General features: G+C 39.9%; 4 protein-coding genes across 30 annotated transcripts; 3 read left to right on the plus strand and 1 right to left on the minus strand.

Moving 5' to 3' along the window:
* The first annotated feature begins 1,286 nt into the window (after positions 1-1,286).
* On the plus strand, positions 1,287-6,743 carry LOC115595320 (ADP-ribosylation factor 4). Its single transcript, XM_030439628.1, has 6 exons — positions 1,287-1,550; positions 1,962-2,042; positions 3,443-3,552; positions 4,003-4,074; positions 4,168-4,293; positions 6,146-6,743. Exons 1-6 carry the CDS (start codon positions 1,484-1,486, stop codon positions 6,230-6,232), a joined length of 543 nt encoding a protein of 180 aa, XP_030295488.1. The 5' UTR covers positions 1,287-1,483; the 3' UTR covers positions 6,233-6,743.
* A 266-nt stretch (positions 6,744-7,009) lies between these two features.
* On the minus strand, positions 7,010-8,544 carry lamtor4 (late endosomal/lysosomal adaptor, MAPK and MTOR activator 4). Its single transcript, XM_030439630.1, has 4 exons — positions 8,388-8,544; positions 8,170-8,253; positions 7,348-7,465; positions 7,010-7,261 (listed from the first exon to the last, which is right to left on the minus strand). Exons 1-4 carry the CDS (start codon positions 8,388-8,390, stop codon positions 7,164-7,166), a joined length of 303 nt encoding a protein of 100 aa, XP_030295490.1. The 5' UTR covers positions 8,391-8,544; the 3' UTR covers positions 7,010-7,163.
* A 529-nt stretch (positions 8,545-9,073) lies between these two features.
* On the plus strand, positions 9,074-11,262 carry atp6v1f (ATPase H+ transporting V1 subunit F). Its single transcript, XM_030439629.1, has 2 exons — positions 9,074-9,404; positions 10,701-11,262. Exons 1-2 carry the CDS (start codon positions 9,247-9,249, stop codon positions 10,900-10,902), a joined length of 360 nt encoding a protein of 119 aa, XP_030295489.1. The 5' UTR covers positions 9,074-9,246; the 3' UTR covers positions 10,903-11,262.
* Positions 11,263-12,196: 934 nt separating this feature from the next.
* On the plus strand, positions 12,197-19,647 carry LOC115595637 (uncharacterized protein DDB_G0283357). Of its 27 annotated transcripts, none has more exons than XM_030440356.1 (9): positions 12,197-12,338; positions 12,444-12,535; positions 12,616-12,690; positions 13,928-14,125; positions 14,261-14,299; positions 14,381-14,413; positions 14,520-14,534; positions 15,279-16,121; positions 18,337-19,299. In XM_030440356.1, the coding sequence occupies exons 1-8, from the start codon at positions 12,306-12,308 to the stop codon at positions 15,397-15,399; spliced, it is 606 nt and encodes a 201-aa protein (XP_030296216.1). In that variant the 5' UTR covers positions 12,197-12,305; the 3' UTR covers positions 15,400-16,121; positions 18,337-19,299. The 27 variants fall into 27 exon arrangements, with proteins under 27 accessions (XP_030296216.1, XP_030296193.1, XP_030296196.1 ...); XM_030440333.1 differs by lacking the exon at positions 12,197-12,338 and adding an exon at positions 18,200-18,235 and having other exon boundaries at positions 12,435-12,535; positions 13,928-14,230; positions 16,065-16,121; positions 18,337-19,647; XM_030440336.1 differs by lacking the exon at positions 12,197-12,338 and adding an exon at positions 18,200-18,235 and having other exon boundaries at positions 12,435-12,535; positions 13,928-14,215; positions 16,065-16,121; positions 18,337-19,647.
* The last annotated feature ends 646 nt before the right edge of the window (positions 19,648-20,293 follow it).

Here is a 20,293-nt window from a genome sequence, read left to right on the forward strand (position 1 = left end):
CACCTGTGAGTGATATTATTAATAAATTGGTTGATCGACAACAAATTAATCTTTGATTTTAGCAGCTAATCATTGAAGTCATTTAACCAGTAACATCGACAATTCGTCGGTTCAAGTTTCTCCGATTTTTCAGTCAAATAAATTAATAAACTAAAAACACACATTCAGAGTTTGTCGTGTCATTTGTTTAGTTTTGAAGATTGTTTCTCGAACATCGTTTTTTACGGTTTTAATCAACTTTGAAACACACTGAGTTCAAGTGAAATATAAAGTCTGTCGGTTTAAAGCTCACACTGACTTAAACATCTGACGTTTGTCACAAACACCGACATTAATCAGCGGGTTTAATTCGGTTCTTACCTGATAAACAGCCATCAGGACAGTTACTTCATGCTTAAGTGAAGAGAACACGAACACAAAATGTCTCCGACTTTATTAATTACATAAAAAAAACTGTAAATACGAAGATAAACTCAGAGTTTAATCGCTACAGCTGTTGACTATCGGCTGACAGCCGCCATGTTTGTCTGAACCGGAACTGGAGGAGGAGGAGGAGGCGGGAATCTCATGCTACGTTCATGGCTGTCAGGGAATACGCTGACCGAAAAAACGAGATTTGTTTTGATGCTTAAAAATTATAAATGTGGAAGGGTTAGCGATATGACTCGATTAATATTAATATATTAAATATGAATTAAATATATAAAACATAAAGAAACACAGGTAATATAATTACACGAAACCAGAAAGTACAAGTAAAAAAAGGTTTATTCCACTAAGTAGTAAAATGTTCAAACAATGGATAAACATGAAAACATCCATGGAAATAACCTAAAGACAATAGTTAAATCAAGGTTAGGGGATTACAAAAAAATAAAGTCAGAATAGGGGAAAGATATTATAAGATTTTTTGAGGGGAAAAATGACATCAAGTGCTACCACATTTAAATAATATAACAATCATTAAATAAAGCATAACAGGTGTGTGTAAATGTGTAAATCTCCATTGCATTGGAAAGCCTGAAAGATAAGGTTTATCATGAAACGTGATTTTTATCTGATATTTATTTATAAATAATATAGGATTCACAATATTTAAATTAATTTATGTTTGTAAATGACAGTTTATGAACCTGGGAGAAGATTTCCGAGATCGCAGGTGAGATTTTAAATCATTTCGGTAATAAAGATGTGCATCTTAACCTGTTAAGATGAATCTTCGGTTTTTTTAGTGAACATTGAACTCATCACCTCTTCTGTAGTTAATAAAGTTTTTTCAAAGCAATGACGTCATTTATTCCGCGTTGGCCTGGACGTGGCACCGAGGAGGAGCTGCCGAGCTGCGCCCACTGACTCCGCTCGTCTCCGCCTGTTCTGCGTCTCCTGTGCGGCTCTCAGTCGTCTGTCCCGGACTAACCGGCTGACATTGTCCCCCGTCAGGCTTTTACTCCTCCCGCCGCTGAACCGGGACATTTTTAATAAAATGGGGCTGACGATCTCCTCTCTGTTCTCCAGGTTCTTCGGGAAGAAGCAGATGAGGATACTGATGGGTGAGCAACGCGGCTAGGCTAACTATCTCCGTGGCTAACCGGCCAGGAACCGGCGGAGCTGAAATCACTCCCGGTGCTCTGATGTGAATGTTCTGACACACTGAGTGGATCCTGACCTCAGCTGTTAATCACGAGTGGTTGAAGTAAAACTCCAACATAAAGAGAAAATGTGAAAAATAGAAGATAACCCAGCTAGCTGCAAGAAGCTAAGGGTCCGAGCTATCGGATCTTGAAGGAGACGTAGCGGTCTGTCAGCTTCAGTTTACGGCTGTTTTCAGCACTTCTCTCTGGAGTCTCAGTTTAGATTTGTTGTAGTTTGAATGTAGTTGATCTGAAGCTGTTTAAAGACTGTAATCATGGGTTCAGTCAACGTTTTGTGCAGTTAAAATAAGGTTTTTGATCTTGTTTCAGTCGGTTTGGACGCAGCTGGAAAAACAACGATCCTGTATAAACTGAAGCTCGGCGAGATCGTCACCACCATCCCAACTATTGGTGAGTGATCAGTGATCAATACAGCTGCCAGCAGCCTGCTGATATGCAGTGTGTCTGTTGCAGCTGTTAGCTACTGCTTTATTATTAATATGCATGAGAGTCCACAATGATCTGAGCCTCAACATACAGTGAAGTCATTATTGAATACTTGCTTTCATTGACTTGAATCTGACATGCTCATGACACATTGACTGCATCGCTCAGTCTGTGCTTCAAGTATTCTTAAACCTGAGTGTATATATACTTACATCTGTTCGCTCTACATCTGCACGCTCTACATCTACACGCTCTACATCTGCACGCTCTACATCTACACGCTCTACATCCGTTCGCTCTACATCTACACGCTCTACATCTACACGGTCTTCATCTGCACGCTCTACATCTACACGCTCTACATCTGGTCGCTCTACATCTGTTCGCTCTACATCTACACGCTCTACATCTACACGGTCTTCATCTGCACGCTCTACATCTACACGCTCTACATCTGTTCGCTCTACATCTACACGCTCTACATCTGCACGCTCTACATCTACACGCTCTACATCTGTTCGCTCTACATCTGTTCGCTCTACATCTACACGCTCTACATCCGCACGCTCTACATCCGCACGCTCTACATCTACATGCTCTACATCTACATGCTCTACATCTGCACGCTCTACACCCGCTCGCTCTACATCTGCACGCTCTACATCCGCTCGCTCTACATCTACACTTTCTACATCCGCTCGCTCTACATCTACACTTTCTACATCTGCTCGCTCTACATCTGCACGCTCTACATCTGCACGCTCTACATCTGCACGCTCTACATCTGCACGCTCTACATCTACACTTTCTACATCCGCTCGCTCTACATCTACACTTTCTACATCTGCTCGCTCTACATCTGCACGCTCTACATCTGCACGCTCTACATCTGCACGCTCTACATCTGCTCGCTCTACATCTACACGGTCTTCATCTGCACGCTCTACATCCGCTCGCTCTACATCTACACGCTCTACATCCGCTCGCTCTACATCTACACGCTCTACATCTACACGCTCTACATCCACACGCTCTACATCCGCTCGCTCTACATCTACACGCTCTACATCCACACGCTCTACATCCGCTCGCTCTACATCTGCACGCTCTACATCCGCTCGCTCTACATCCACACGCTCTACATCCGCTCGCTCTACATCTACACGCTCTACATCCACACGCTCTACATCCGCTCGCTCTACATCTACACGCTCTACATCCACACGCTCTACATCCGCTCGCTCTACATCTACACGCTCTACATCCACACGCTCTACATCCGCTCGCTCTACATCTACATGCTCTACATCTACACTTTCAGAACAATTTCTTACTTTGTGTGTGTGTGTGTGTGTGTGTCTCAGGTTTTAACGTGGAGACGGTCGAGTACAAGAACATCTGTTTCACAGTCTGGGACGTTGGCGGCCAGGACAAGATCAGACCTCTGTGGAGACACTATTTCCAAAACACTCAGGTACTGAACCAGAACCAGAACACGCAGGTACTGAACCAGAACCAGAACACGCAGGTACTGAGTCAGAACCAGAACATGCAGGTACTGAGTCAGAACCAGAACACACAGGTACTGAACCAGAACAATCAGTTCTAGGTAGGTAAGCTAACATTAGGGAGCAACAGCACACACTGAGGCTGTTTCTCTGATTGAAGTCAGCACTCAGCAGAGACTCTGGTTCTGGATAAGTCCACTTTTTAATCCCACAAGTTAAAAAGTCATCTCTGGCTCCGTATCTGAATACGGATGATACTCCAGGTGTTTACTCCTCCAAATATCTGGATCTGCACCAACTCTTCTCCAGAGCTGGAGGCTCTGAGCAGCTGCTCTCACTCTGTAATATCATATATAAATATGAAGTAAACAGTGTATATGTCTGACCTCTGACCTCTGACCTGTGTGTCTCCCCAGGGGCTGATCTTTGTTGTGGACAGTAACGACAGAGAGAGAGTAGCAGAGTCTGCTGATGAGCTCGCTAAAATGGTGAGTGTCTGACAGGAAGCAGAGCTGCTACACACATTGATCTGTTGTATTGATTGATGATGTCATCAGTCACATGACTCTCTCTCTCTGTAGATCCAGGAGGACGAGCTGAAGGAGGCAGTTATTCTGGTGTTTGCTAACAAACAGGATCTTCCTAACGCCATGGGAGTCAGTGAACTCACCGACAAACTGGGTCTCCACAGCTTGCGCAACAGAACTGTAAGGATCAATATTCATTCATCAATATTATTTATTTTTCATATCAGTCATCAATCCAAAGGGATCAATATTTATCAGTCATCAATATTTGGTGATAAATATTTATCATCAATACATCTGTCCTCCTGTTGGTCTAATCACTTGTGAACTGTGCAATAAAAAAAACTACACATTTCCAATTTTAGTTTGCACTAACTTTCATACCCATATTTATTATTTAGTAACTGTGATGGGAATAACGGTTCCAATAAACGCTGTTACTAACGGCGTTATATTTTTCAGTAACGGGTAATCTAGCTAATTACTATTTCCATCGTTACAACACCGTTACCGACAACTAAATGTGGCGCATTATAAACTGAAGCTGCTCATTGAAGCTGTTGTCATCCGACTCGGCTGTCAGCCACCGGAGGGAGGAGGGAGGAGGGAGGGGGGGAGGGGGGAAGGGGGGGGGGGGGGGAGACGCGAGACAACTGCATAAGTGATGAGGGAGAGTGAGAGTTAGTAAGCCAATCAGAGGCAGTGTTCAGTTTACACACAAACCACACACGCACACTAGCAGAGGTGAGTTAACGTTTTCAAAGTGGAAGTGCAGACACGACTTTAATCTCTTTCGTCTACGTCTGTTGTAAGCAACTCTGATCTAATGAATCATCTCTCAGCGGCACACGCTTCTACAAAACTAACACTGACCAAAAACACTGTTGTTGACGCTGTTGATGATGATAGCAGGCCAGGTGTGGCTAACGTGAGCTCCGCTAACACAGAAGGACACGGAGCTGTCCGAGCAGCTACAGCTGGATTTTCTGCTCCAGCTTGACAGTCTGAACTGAATGCAATGATAGACAGGTATGTTGTTGAGAACATGCTCCTGTTATCAACAGCTGACTCAGACTCCTTCAGAGCTTCACTGGCAAAAATATCCGGGAGAGCAGGAGCCGGTCCGCCATGCAGAGAGACATTTTCTAAATACATGGATGCAATAGTTAATTTCCCTGGTAAATAGTTACTTTTATAGTGGAGTAATTCAGTTACTAACTTGGTTACTTTTTGAGAGAAGTAACTAGTAACTATAACTAATTACTGTGCCCAACACTGTTTATTAATAATGATACACTGTTATAGTGACACTGTTCATACTAGTACATGAGTCTATTTCTATTCCACCTTTTTATTAGATTGTTTATTTTTATTATTATAGTTTATTGTAATATTACTGTCCTGTGACACAGAGATTCTGATTCTCATCCAGTCTAACATAATGTTTTGATTTGTAAGTCTTACAGGAAGTCATCATAAATAACAGTTTCACATGTTAACTGTACAGGAGTTTGCTGTACAGTTAACATCAGCAGAGTAAACATCAGTACAGATGTTAACAGATGATCAGACTGAAGCTCCTCACATGTTAGTCACATGTTGATTTATAGCTATAGTGATTTATTTAAAGCTATTTATATTGTCAAAAACAAAGAGCTGCTTTCTGTTTTCTGTTGTTTCTGAAACAATGACGATAAACATCTATTGTTGATAGGATGTCATTCAAGCATCATTAACATTTGTTGTTCACACGTTAAAATATGTACAGACAATAAAGTTGTTTTGAATCTGATGCATGAGGTCACTCTAAATGTGTGAATGAACTGGGATCAGCTGCAGCCCCCTGAGACCTTGCAAAAGATAAGCAGTTATAGACAAAGACATTAATGAATATATCTGATCTAATAAAAACATACGTTGATAATTCCAACATGAAGTTATCTGTGACATTTTTGTCTGGATCAGCTCAGATTATTATCATCAGCACTCACCTGCCCAGCTTTCTAACAGTGTTGCCTTTCTGTCTCATCAGTGGCATGTCCAGGCCACCTGTGCCACTCAGGGTACCGGTCTGTACGAGGGTCTGGACTGGCTGTCCAGTGAGCTGTCGAAGCGTTAGAGCAGCTGACTGAATTCACACCGTGTACAAACTGATGAAGACCAGGAGGAGGAGGAGCCTTTCAAAGGACTGTTTCTGTTTTTTTAAATTATAAATGTGTCAGTCTGTAGCAGGAAGTGATGTCATGGACTCTTGAGCTCACTTTGACTTCCCATCATCCTTTTCTGTTCTTCCCGCAGATGTTTGTTGGATCTGTGGTTTTTTTTTGTTTTTTTTTTATCCGCATGTTTTAACTCAAGAATCATGTGACAGGAGGTGATGAAGATGAGGGGTGGGGCCTAAGACAGGTGACTGTACCTGTGGGAAGGGGATGGGGTTTTAGTATGGTGAAAACACTGTCACACCTGTACACACCAGTGTGCAGGGGGCGGAGCTTACGACAGGTGAAAGTCACCTGGTCATGTGATGACTCATTCCAGAGCCGAACCTGAAGGCGTCGTCATTCCTTAACAATGTGAAGAATATGAGAGACAATGATGCAATAAAGGTTTTTTTTTTTTTCTTCTCAGCAGTTTCCTGTCAATGTTTATTTATTATTATCATTGTTTCACCATCAGTATCTTGTTTTGACTTGATCAGTTATCACCCCTGTTTTAATGAGGTGCACTGATTGTGTGATAATTAAAACCTGAGCACAGTTTGTTGTTACGAGGACACGTTCACTCATCTTGTTTACATTATTACACCAGCGCGGTGCTGCTGGATTCTCATTCTGTTGTAAAACCAGCCAAGAGTTCATCTGTTAACCAACTGCAGACATGAGACAAGAAACAAGACTAAAACTGTTGATTTCTTTTTATGGTTAAATAGACTCATTCAAACATACAAAACTTAATTTAAATCAAACACAAGCTGACGTCCAGCTGCCGGTCGCTCTGATGTCATTGACCTTTGACCTTCATCATCAGCCTCACTTCCTGTGGGTCCGCCTCTAAACACTGATTGACTCCTGCTGGTTGTTCTGACGTTTAACCACAAAAACCTTCTGACCAGAAACCGTGACCGTATAGACGAAATCCTCCAGAATCACTGAGGACAAACAGTAGAGCACAGGTGAGTCCAGGTGAGACTTGCGGGTGAGAGGCTCACTGTGTGTGTGTGTGTGTGTGTGTTACCTGACATGCGTTTGAAGGGCGGCTCTGCTGATCCAGGTAATCTGAACCGACTTGCCGTTCGAACCATCTGCATCATCACACCTGCCGTGTGTTCGTCATTCTCCAGCTCACCTGCAGACTGAGGAGGGGTCCAACAGAGGTCAAAGGTCACAGCTAACAGGACGTGATCGGACTCATCATGTCATGTAAATGTTCTAAACAACAAACTCAATTAACATTCTATCAGTTTATCATTTTCTTGTGTATTCACTTCTGACAGGCTTGTATAACGAGTCAGCTGATCATCACAACTGCTGAACCCAACCCTACTAGAAAGTGGTCCTACTAATTATTCATTATAGAACTGGACTGATAATATTATTGATCATCATCATTATTATCATGAGGGATCTTGCTTCAACTCAGCATTTAAAAAATCCACCAAACGGATCTGAAATCTTTCATATCTGCCATCACTTCCTGCACAGCATCACTGTAGTTCGGCAGCTGTCATAGGATTAATCAATAACATACTGACACCACAGTGTGACTCTTAAATCACTGTCTGCTGTCATATTCACTAAAATCAACCTTGTGTGCTGGTAACAGCTGTTTCACTGATGACAGCATCAGACCTGATGATTAAAATAAGCCTCACAACAAACTCCTTTAGAAACTCGAGCAATCTAAAGTCTCGTCTGTATCGATCCCTGTGACCGGAAGCTGATTCTCTGCCCTCCAGCAGGTCCTTTGATATTCTCTGCAGTCTATGACGTTACACTGACGGACAGGTGGACAGGTGGATCGAGCTTGATGTGGTGTTTAAAGTCACGGGACACTCACGGCCAGGACACCGTCCTCGCTGATGACCAGGTACCCGAGCTGATCCGGGATCCGCTCCAGACCCGCAGTCAGAGCGGCTGTCGTCTGAAAACAACACAGGGAAACAGGCTGAGCTAACAGGCTAACTGCTAACAGACTAATCAGACTGTAAACTCCGAGGCACGTAAACGTCACAGTTCCGATAACTTTATATCAAACATTAAAACACCTGGACGCACCATCTTCTTCTTCTTCTTCTTCTTCTTCTTCTTCTTCTTTCGTCTTCTTTCTTCTTCGTCTGTTTTACTAGTTGTAGCTCAGCTGCATTACCGCCTGTCGTGTGATCCGTCACGTGACTGTTGAGGCGTTCACGTGCTGTCGGAACTCAAATACAATTCAAACAACTTTGTAATAAAGTGTCACTTTAATTTGACCCTTGTTTCACAGGAACTTTATTTCTGTATTTCTTAAAATAATTATATTTTAGTTTATTTTCAGCTGTTGTGATGACGTCACTAAAACATCCTGATGACTGGTTCTTTGGAGATCTTTGAATTCTTGTTTAAAGTTGAAAAAGTTCACAGATAGCACAAAACGATCGAGGGAACAAGGTTAACAAACAACCTGACGATGAAGTGGTGAGTAATAAAGTTAAACACACGCTCACAGAAGAGAAAAACTCTCCTGTGCGATTAAACTAAATTAACACCCAAAACTTTTATATTGTGAACGTTTGAAGGTGAGTCTAACAGCGAGCACCTGAAGGCAGCACGATGTCGTCAGTGTTTGATGAATGTGGATGTTAGTGCACAACTTCCTGATCGACGTCTTTAATGTAAAGTAATCAGGATCAGCGTGTAATGATAATGATGACGTCACTGTAATGATCAGCGTGTCACAGCAGCAGGGGGCGCGCGCCCTGTCCCACCGCTCAGCTCTCAAACCGAAGCGGAAGTGACGGTCAGCTGACCTCCTCACATGATCAAAGCGGAAGTGACGATCAGCTGACCTCCTCACGTGATCTGTAGCATCTGTCAGCTGGAGGCTCCATTATTTTCTCCTGCTTTGTCGGTTCGATCTGAATATTTGGAGCTCGTGATGGCCGGCCGCGGGAAACTGATCGCTGTTATCGGAGATGAGGACACGTGCACCGGCTTCCTGCTCGGCGGGATCGGCGAGCTCAACAAGAACCGGAAACCGAATTTCCTGGTGGTGGAGAAGGACACGAGCATCACGGAGATCGAAGAGACCTTCAAGTAGGAGCCTCCATCAAACACACACGGGTTGTACTCTGGACCTCTGCACCAAAATCCGTTCAACAATCAACTAGTTTTACTGAGATTCGAAGTTCATTATTTCGTTGACTGTTTTAATCACGAGGCGACAGATGTCAACTCGGCATATAAATAATCGATCTGACAGCTGATATAATCCATCCTGAGAGGTTTTTCCAGACGCCATTAACAATGACCCAACTTTAAACGGAATGTTAAATTGGATGTAATTTCAATGGAGATTGGTTTGGTGATTATTAGGGCTGTAATTCCCGCACGATACCTTCACTGTTACCACAATGATTAAACGAGCGACCCTAATAATCTTAACCTCAAACTAAACTCCATTAAGTAACGAATCAATTAAACGGTTTATTTATAAATCAGTTCCTTTTAGCAGCACATTAAATTCTCATCAGTGTTTTTGTGAATGATGAATTCGGAGTTGTCGACCTGAACGGAGTTTGTCTGCTGAGTCAGTCATTTCAGCCTCTCGTGTTCTGAACTGTGAAACTCTTAACCTACAACCAAACTCCATTCAACAAACGAGTCATTTTAAGTTTTACTACAAACGTTGAGTAAAATATTTTCCTAATCATCATGGACCAAATGTTAACCAGGGAAATAAATACTCACTCAACCCCCTAATTCACCAGTAGCTCTTATCAAAACATAAATGTCTCACTTTTGTCTACCAAGTGCTTTTTCTTTGTATGATACCAACAGGAATGTTAAATTGATTTAAATTTGAATGGAGTTTGGTTTGGTGCACTTCAGGTCAGTAATACTAGTTGTAGCATCTTTTGAATTAGTTTAATGCTGTGACGAAATTTGGGACAGTCAATGAACACTTAAACCAAACTCTGTTCTAAAATCAAGCAGTTAAGAGTTTGACTTGTTCGTTGATTCTCTGTAGAGATAAATCTTTATAAAATATCTTTTTATGATCAGTCATAATCAAGGTCTTTTCGGGGATTTTCTAAATGCTGAATTTACTTCCAGTTCCCATCAATTCATACATTTTATCAACTTTTGTTATACTATAAATAAAATTATTTTAAATAATTAAATTAAATTTGGCCAAAAAAAGAGACAGTTTAAAGTTGTAATTTTCTGAATTCTGAACCAGCATCTCCTTCTCAGTCATAAAAACAGATCACATGACTTTGTCTACATTTTCTAGTAGCAGAGTGCTTACATTGCAAGAAATTTAAATTAAGTATGGTCTGTAGTTTCTTAGCGCTTGCTCACTGTTGACTAAACTCTTCCTCCTTCTAGGAGCTTCTTGGCTCGTAATGACATTGGCATCATCCTGATCAACCAGTTCATCGCCGAGATGATCCGTCACGCCATCGACGCCCACATGCAGTCCATCCCGGCCGTGTTGGAGATCCCGTCCAAAGAGCATCCGTACGACGCGTCCAAGGACTCCATCCTGCGCCGCGCCAAGGGCATGTTCTCCGCCGAGGACTTCCGATAGACGACAGACTGTCCGAACACAAACACACTCTGTTTACATTTGTGTGATTAATGTAATTGTCCCTGACTGGTGTTTCTCTGTATCAATAACTGGATCCATTGATTTGTTCTCAGTCATTCCTCTGTTTCTGTCTGCCTCACAGATATGTGACCTCAAACATGTTGATTTATTTCAGTCAACAGGAAGTGGGACATGTTTCCATGAGACACGCACTCAGCTGATCAGTAGAATTTTACTTCCTGTCGGCTGAAAATGTCTCACTAGAAGAAGAAGAAAATATTAATAGTCTTCTGTCAGTGTTTGTTCCAGATGTTTAACTTATGAAACAGATGTTGAAATAAATAAATATTGGTGTTGTGATTCTGTCTCTTCTCTTTTGTTCATCAAATCAAACTTCAGCTTTAAATCTTCAAATCTGAACGTGTGAAACTGAAAGTTCTGATAAACACATGTTGACGTTTAGACCAAGGGTGATCAAACTGATCAGTGTCCGATCAGCCGGATGACTTTAGTTACTAGTTACTTTACAGCTTACATGCTGCATCATTTTTAAATGAATTGATTTTCTCATCAATCAGATAAAAACAGTGATTGTGATGATCAGCAGACTCACTGTATACACTTTATACATACATGTAAATATATGGATCAGTTACTTTACTGATACTTTGATATTTGAGTAAGTTTATTGCCAGAAATGAAAAAGTTTTAATATAAGATTCTTTATTGGATATTTACTAGGGCTGTCAAACGATTAATTTTTTTAAATTTGTAATGTTTTCATCCAGGATTAATGTGAGGAAGGAATTAAACGCCTGTACCAAATTGCCTTTTGGTCTGTTAAGTGATTGAAACAACTAAACCCCCCGGCTATTATTTTGTATTTTACGGTAAGTCCGTTCTCCATTTCCTCACTTTTCATTCCACCGTGTTTTTCCCGAACCGCCAACCCTGCTGCATCTTCTTCTGATTCCCTTTCTGCCACCCTCTGGATCAAGACTACAGGTGCCACTGACGGCAGTAAATCTTTCAATGCGCGTTTTGTTTTTTGTTTTTTTATACCGAGCGTTAATCGCGCGTTAAAAAAATTAACGCGCGTTAACGCGTTATTAACGCGTTATTAACGCGTTAACTTTGACAGCCCTAATATTTACACTAACAGCTGACGGACAGATGAAGCTCTCGGTCAGCTGACGGACAGGTGAAGCAGAAGCAGGTTTCAGTGTGCATGCTGATGTCATGATGACATCATCTCATTTGTTTCCTGGTGCAGTAATGTGACAGGTGGAGGTCGAGCTGATAAAATGGAAGAGTAAATATTGAAACGACACTGAGAGTCTCCATCACTCACCCCGAGACCTTCAGACGACAGACAGGAAGTCCTGCTGCTGCTGCTGAGGACGATGATGATGATGATGATGATGGTGATGATGAAGGTGGGAACAGTGTGACCTTCACACACTCTGTCAGTATAAATAGAGACTGTGAGGGCGAGTCTCTTCACTCTGACTTACACCTCCTCTCTCTCTCTGATGATGAAGACCGCTCACTCTCTCTGCCTCATGATGATGATGATGATGATGATGATGATGATGATGAAGGCCTCTGCTGCTCCTCTTCCTCCTTCAATCAGGTGAGACATCGACCGTCAACATCAGGACAGACGACTGAAGGTTGACTGATTCTAAAGCGGTTTGTGTTTCCATTCTGTAGTCATGGCGACGGTAATGGTCCAGTGACTGTGAGTCTTCACCTGCAGAACACCACAGAAGAAGAAACGTTAAGCAGGTGAGTGTGAAGAAGTCTGACGACATGTCTGATCTGAAAAAGTCTTGAACATCATCATGTCAAAAATACAGATTATAGAAAATATTATCTTCAGACGTCAAAGACACAAACTGTAAAACAGTCTGAACAAAGTTTGTTTAAGAGTTCAACACAACATAAAACTACTCCAAACCAAAGTCCAGTCAAATGTATGGGGTTAGGGTTATGTAATGTAATGTAAAATAACACAAATGATCTGAAACTGAACGAACACAACATTTGTTCTCTGTAAGAGAAAACAGACTTTTTTCTACATAAAAATACTTTTGAAAAAGTTACCATCAGTTTAATTACATTTATAAAGTGAGTGAAATGAGTGATTCAGTGTTTATGAGCTATTTTCTGTTCATTTACTTTTTGGCTTGAATATATAACTGTTTTTATTTTTGTATTCTTTATAGTTTAACAACAAGAATAAATCTCATAATTATTAAATCTGAGTTTGGTTATTAATTATAAATCAGAAATCTGTCAGAATGAGATCCGACTCTTGTCAGTTACAACAGAATCATAAGAAATAGTGATGAAATCAGATCTGATACAAAGATTAGAATAAACAAGTCAATCACAAATTAGTGTTGTAGTTACAAGAATAACCTCATTATGATGCAGAGAACAAGCGACTTGTTATTAAATCAGAATCTCGTCTGAAACTGTGAAGATTATTTTTAATTCATCTGATTCAGATTAAAATGTTAAATTATAGACTTCAAGTTAAAGAATGTATGTTGTAATTAGAAATTCAGAATATCGTCATCAGATTTAAAACATCAGTATATTTTTTACAGCTGTGAGAAGAATTGATCATATTTATGACTCAGTTGTGAAAACAGAAGTTTTCATTTTAAGAATAATTTAATTTAAAAAAGATCTGATAGTGAGGAATGTAAATAATTCACACATTTAGAGATTTGGGATTGTGTTTAATAAATAATCAACAATTGTCATTTTCTCTTCATTTAAACTGATTTTAATCTTTAATCTTCTGTGATTGGTCTGCACGGTCAGTTCACACACACACACACACACACACACACAATATATCCAGACTCATTACACACATCTGAAATATTGTTTATGTCCAAGTTTGTCATACATGTCCACTGGTGTCTTGTTATCAGATATTATGCACCAAACTCCATTAGAAGAATGATTTCAAATGATTTAGAAAATAGTTTTAGTATGTTTTCTTCCTCAGAGACGACACATTAAACGGGACGGTGACAAACAGGACGGTGACAAACGGGTCGGTCACAAACGGGTCGATCACAAACGGGTCGGTGACAAACGGGTCGGTGACAAACGGGTCGGTCACAAACGGGTCGGTCACAAACGGGACGGTGACAAACGGGTCGGTGACAAACGGGTCGGTCACAAACGGGTCGGTCACAAACGGGTCGATCACAAACGGGTCGGTGACAAACGGGTCGGTGACAAACGGGTCGGTCACAAACGGGTCGGTCACAAACGGGACGGTGACAAACGGGTCGGTGACAAACGGGTCGGTCACAAACGGGACGGTGACAAACAGGACGGTGACAAACGGGACAGAAACTGCCAGCACGTACTTGTGAGTAAACTCATCTGTGATTTATTAAATCAGGTTTGAGGTTTGAAATCGAGTTCAAAGTTGTCTCTGTTTATTTTCCAGATTTCTACTTCCTCAGAGGAACCCTAACAAACTGTAAGGATTTACTCCTCATGAGTAGTTTATACACCTGTACACACATTATCCGTACAGGTAAATATCTTATGAAGCAGGCCTTCCTCTCTCTCTCTCTGTGTTTCAGGGAACCCTCTCTGGAGTAAATATCACTTCAGGACTCTAAGCTTTGACCTTTGAACTTTGACCTTTGACCTCTGTGAAATGATCTGATCGGTTGAGGGAAACAACAGTGAAGCCAGAGAACCTCCAGTCATCATCATTATCAATTCCTCATGAATTTATCTTGATCATCATGACTGACACGTCCATAAATCCACTTCAGAGAAAAAGACAGTTCAGAGCTGAGAATCTTTCTACAGTATCAAAGTAATCTATTACATTCATGGGTACACTGCCAACCCCAACCCTAACGGAGTCTGAATGTTTAACAAATACTTTTTATTTAAAAAAGGAAACAGGCTCAGGTTATTGCTCAGGTGGCAACATTACACATCTTGTTTACATCTGCAAAGGCATTATGGGAGCTGCAGTTCCAAACACTATAGCATGATGATGAGGATCTTAACTGTAGATATACACCTGTACACACTTTATACACCTGTACACAGTTTATACACCTGTACACAAGTTATACACCTGTACACACGTTATACACCAGTGTACACGTTATACACCTGCACACACGTTATACACCTGCACACACTTTACACACCTGCACACACTTTACACACCTGCACACACGTTATACACCTGCACACACTTTATACACCTGCACACACGTTTTACACCTGCACACACTTTATATACCTTATAAGTCCTCTCCAACTGTCTCATCTGTCATCTCGATCTTAACCTGTCTCACCTGCGGTGTCTCCCTCAGCAGGGCTGTCAGATACTGCGTCCTCGCCACCTGTCTGACGGCGAACCTGGGCTCCTCCCTGCAGGGTGGAGACGAGAAGGCAGGTGGAGACACCACCGACCCGTTTGGTATTGGAAAGAAATGAGAAGAAGCTGTCACCATCATCATCATCATCACTATCATCATCACCTCCATCATCATCTTCATCACCACACCTGCAGCAGACTGTGGTCTCTGCAGAAAATATCAAAACTCTAATAATCTAATCTGCAGATGTAAAAATGTAACTACAACTCCCAGGATGCACTACAGTCAGAAACGTCAGAGAGCTTCACAGACTGTTACTGACAGTGATCAATCTGCAGCCAATAATCAGCAACCATGGCGATGTGTTTGATTTGAGTGTTAAAGGTCATGCATCAGATGTTTCTACCTGCTGCTGTCTCTGATTCAAAACTACATTACCCATGAGCCTCAGCTAACAGTCAAAGGGTGGACAGTGTGAAGCCTTGCTGTCTATAAAACCAAATATTACAGCAGCCTGTCTGTTTAAATGTGTCAATAGGATCATTGATTAAACTGACTTGTGTTATTGATTCAATCTATTAGATATAATATGAATAAACATCATGAACAGAAACCGACTGCAGTTGACTCAATTCATCCAAATATGAATGAAATACTAAATAAAACGATCCCATTCAAAGACCTCTGAGGTCAGACACATGAGGTCAAAGGTCAGAGGTCGCAGAGGACTGCAGCTATGCTGAGAAGATCTGACTCAAATAATATGTAATATTTATGTGTCAGCAGGTCAGAGAAGAATCTGCAGCAGCTCAACACGACTGATGAAGCCTCCACAAACAGGTCAGTGAGTCGTCAATACGGCAATAATCAATCACCAACACTCAGACAACGATCAATCAGAAAGAGTTTACACGCTGTTCAGATAATATTAGTACTATGTTCAGATAATGTTCAGATAATGTTTAGATAATGTTCAGATAATGTTTAGATAATGTTCAGATAATATTTAGATAATGTTCAGATAATGTTTAGATAATGTTCAGGTTATGTTCAGATAATGCTCGGATAATGCTCGGATAATGTTCAGGTTATGTTCAGATAATGTTCAGATAATGCTCAGATAATGTTCAGATAATGTTCAGGTTATGTTCAGATAATGCTCGGATAATGTTCAGGTTATGTTCAGATAATGTTCAGATAATGCTCAGATAATGTTCAGATAATGTTCAGGTTATGTTCAGATAATGTTCAGATAATGCTCAGATAATGTCTAGATAACGTTTAGATAACGTTCAGATAATGTTTAGATAATGTTCAGATAATGCTCAGATAATGCTCAGATAATGTCTAGATAACGTTTAGATAATGTTCAGATAATGTTTAGATAATGTTCAGATAATGTTCAGATAATATTTAGATAATGTTCAGATAATGTTTAGATAATGTTCAGGTTATGTTCAGATAATGTTCAGATAATGTTTAGATAATGTTCAGATAATGTTCAGATAATATTTAGATAATGTTCAGATAATGTTTAGATAATGTTCAGATAATGTTCAGATAATGTCCAGATAACGTTTAGATAATGTTCAGATAATGTTTAGATAATGTTCAGATAATGCTCAGATAATGTTCAGATAACGTTTAGATAATGTTCAGATAATATTCAGGTTATGTTCAGATAATGTCCAGATAACGTTTAGGTAATGTTCAGATAATGTTCAGATAATGTTTAGATAATGTTCAGATAATGTTCAGATAATATTCAGGCAATGCTCAGATAATATTCAGATAATGCTCAGATAATGTTCAGATAATGTTCAGGTTATGTTCAGATAATGTTCAGGTTATGTTCAGATAATGTTCAGATAAAGCTCAGATAATGTCCAGATAACGTTTAGATAATGTTCAGATAATGTTTAGATAATGTTCAGATAATGCTCAGATAATGTTCAGATAACGTTTAGATAATGTTCAGATAATGCTCAGATAATGTTCAGATAACGTTTAGATAATGTTCAGATAATGCTCAGATAATGTCTAGATAACGTTTAGATAATGTTCAGATAATGTTTAGATAATGTTCAGATAATATTTAGATAATGTTCAGATAATGTTTAGATAATGCTCAGATAATGTTCAGATAATGCTCGGATAATGTTCAGATAATGTTCAGGTTATGTTCAGATAATGCTCAGATAATGTTCAGATAATGTTCAGATAATGTTCAGGTTATGTTCAGATAATGTTCAGGTTATGTTCAGATAATGCTCAGATAATGTTCAGATAATGTTCAGATAATGTTCAGGTTATGTTCAGATAATGTTCAGATAATGCTCAGATAATGTCTAGATAACGTTTAGATAATGTTCAGATAATGTTTAGATAATGTTCAGATAATGCTCAGATAATGTCCAGATAACGTTTAGATAATGTTCAGATAATGTTTAGATAATGTTCAGATAATGCTCAGATAATATTCAGACAATGTTCAGATAATGTTCAGGTTATGTTCAGATAATGTTCAGATAATGTTCAGATAATATTCAGATAATGTTCAGATAATGTTCAGATAATGTTCAGGTTATGTTCAGATAATGTTCAGATAATGTTTAGATAATGTTCAGATAATGTTCAGATAATATTCAGATAATTGATCAGATAACGTTTAGATAATGTTCAGATAATGTTTAGATAATGTTCAGATAATGCTCAGATAATGTTCAGATAACGTTTAGATAATGTTCAGATAATGCTCAGATAATGTTCAGATAACGTTTAGATAATGTTCAGATAATGCTCAGATAATGTTCAGATAACGTTTAGATAATGTTCAGATAATGCTCAGATAATGTCCAGATAATGCTCGAGTAAAGTTCAGATAATGTTCAGATGTTGATTAAATGTTTGTGCTGCAGGACCGATGTTCTGTCGTCACACAGTCGATCAACAGGGTCAGTAACTCAATAGAAACACAAAACTTTGGTAGATTTCTGATGTTCAGAATTCAGATTCAGATGAATCTGAATTGATTTATTGTTATATTGATCAACAGGTCAGTAGAATACGCTGCTCCTGCTGCTCCTGTTCCCTCCTGTCAGCTCAGTATTTGTGCTCTGATGAATTTGGGTCACGATCTTCAGTCTGGAGGAGACGAACGAGCCGGACGATCGTCTTCTGATCCTTTTGGGCACGGGAAGTGAAGTCAGAGGACAGGCCCACCACTGACAACCAATCAGAGACAGATATTTCATCACCAACCAATCAGAGAAGAGTACACAGAATTTTTGTTTTTATGTTATTTTCTTTTTGTTTATATAGTTTGTAGTTTACAGTTTATTGTGGACCTGTTGATGTGTCAGTGACAGATTGTTGATTATGAGTTAAACTAGTTAAACGTGTGTTGAGCGACCTCTTCTCTGATGTATAAAGTTTGTGCTGTTTGTCCAAATATCACAAAGTGTTAGAATATTATTATTATTTGATTCATGATTTAATTTAAGATTTTATGAAATGTTGAGTTGTGTTTAAAATAAGAATCAAACAAACAGCGAAAACATCTTGGTTTTTTTTTAAAGTATTTTTTTTGGCCTCTTATGGCTTTATTGATAGTACAGCTGAAGAGGGTGACAGAAAACAGGGGAGAGAGAGGGGGAGGGACACGCAGCAAAGGGACCCAGGCCAGGAGTCGAACCCGGGTCCGCTGCAGAGCCTCAGCACATGGGACGCCCGCTCTACCAACTGAGCTAATTGGCACCACAAAGGCATCTTGTTTCTTGAATTGAATTAGATTTATTTTGAATATTCTTCCTGTCTGTCTGTTCTTCATTCATGCCTTTAGTAAATATGGATCATAAATCACTCATTACCAGTTGCAGTGTGAGTTTTGTCCTGCAGGTGGAGCCACAGGACAGGCAGATGATTCTGATTATGTTTGAAATATAAAATCTTTATTGGGTCATTCATATTTTGGATGTTTTCAGCCTTTTTATAAATAAAACAGTTTGAAACAGCTGAACTATCATTTATTCAGTTGTTTTGTTTATTGGTTTTAAGTTTTGAGTTGTTTTCATCTGAAGCAGTTCAAAAGAACAAAGACGTCCTCAGATCATTTGTCTGATCTTGTTTCAGGACTTTAAACTTTAAGGGAAGCAGGAAGAAACATGTTTCTGATCAGTTCATATATGATTGATTGATTTTAATCAGATTGATCTACAGATTTAATACTGTTTCACCTTACTGTAGTTTGACCTGATTATTACTTTGTTTGATTTTGATTAATTGATTCCAGGTCACAGATTGAAATGTTAAGAATCCTGAAGTCTGATGTGAACATTAAAATCACTTCACACTGTTTGTCTGCAAACTTCTCGAAAAGAGGGATTTATAAAAAAAACAACTTATCTTATCTTAAGACAATGATCAGCTGTTTGTTGTCCGATTGGCTGTTTCTTCTGACAGGTTTGAGACTCACAGCTGAGACGTCTCCGCCTGCAGCTGATTGGACCATTATTTCTGAAGGATCCATCAAAAATGGCCGACAGGGGAGAAGCAGCTGATTGTGACGATGATGGAGACGGTAATTAAGAGGATGAACACTGGCTCAATTTAGGAAATCCGTATGTGATCAATGATGTTGTGGGGACCCACTGATGAAGTCGTTTATTGTGGATTTCAACATAGACTCTGAACTGAACTCAGTGTCCCAGAATTCCCCATTCTTCATTCATTCATACACCTAGATGCAAAATTCAGCTTTGAGCTACTTTTGGTCAGGGTGATAGACCGCCTTCTAATCAGATAGTCAAAACTCCAGTTCCTTCCTTGTTCTTTCTCTGTCACTCGACGCCCTCTACTCCTTCTACTTCTGATTGTCAAGGGCTCCTCTCCACCTCCCCTCACTGCAGCGACACAAGGTCCTGCCAGTATTCCCGATCAGTTAGCACCAGCAGCTGCGACGCAAAGCTTGCTAGCTTACTTCACAATCTGAGGAACACTGAGCAAGTTAGCAC

This window comes from Sparus aurata, chromosome 14 (genome assembly GCF_900880675.1).
Source record: "Sparus aurata chromosome 14, fSpaAur1.1, whole genome shotgun sequence".
Lineage (NCBI taxonomy): Eukaryota > Metazoa > Chordata > Actinopteri > Spariformes > Sparidae > Sparus > Sparus aurata.

Excerpts from the sequence above, each read along its gene's own strand:
- LOC115595637 (XM_030440329.1), top strand. The coding sequence starts at position 12,435 with ATGATGAAGACCGCTCACTCTCTCTGCCTCATGATGATGATGATGATG. Across the intron at positions 16,122-18,199 it reads GATGAAGCCTCCACAAACAG|GACCGATGTTCTGTCGTCAC; the intron begins GTCAGTGAGTCG and ends TTTGTGCTGCAG. Across the intron at positions 18,236-18,336 it reads TCACACAGTCGATCAACAGG|GTCAGTAGAATACGCTGCTC; the intron begins GTCAGTAACTCA and ends ATTGATCAACAG.
- LOC115595320 (XM_030439628.1), top strand. The coding sequence starts at position 1,484 with ATGGGGCTGACGATCTCCTCTCTGTTCTCCAGGTTCTTCGGGAAGAAG. Across the intron at positions 2,043-3,442 it reads CACCACCATCCCAACTATTG|GTTTTAACGTGGAGACGGTC; the intron begins GTGAGTGATCAG and ends TGTGTGTCTCAG. Across the intron at positions 4,075-4,167 it reads CTGATGAGCTCGCTAAAATG|ATCCAGGAGGACGAGCTGAA; the intron begins GTGAGTGTCTGA and ends CTCTCTCTGTAG.
- atp6v1f (XM_030439629.1), top strand. The coding sequence starts at position 9,247 with ATGGCCGGCCGCGGGAAACTGATCGCTGTTATCGGAGATGAGGACACG. Across the intron at positions 9,405-10,700 it reads GAGATCGAAGAGACCTTCAA|GAGCTTCTTGGCTCGTAATG; the intron begins GTAGGAGCCTCC and ends TCCTCCTTCTAG.
- lamtor4 (XM_030439630.1), bottom strand. Across the intron at positions 7,466-8,169 it reads GCGAGGACGGTGTCCTGGCC|TCTGCAGGTGAGCTGGAGAA; the intron begins GTGAGTGTCCCG and ends ACCCCTCCTCAG. Across the intron at positions 7,262-7,347 it reads GCCCTTCAAACGCATGTCAG|TGATTCTGGAGGATTTCGTC; the intron begins GTAACACACACA and ends GTTTGTCCTCAG.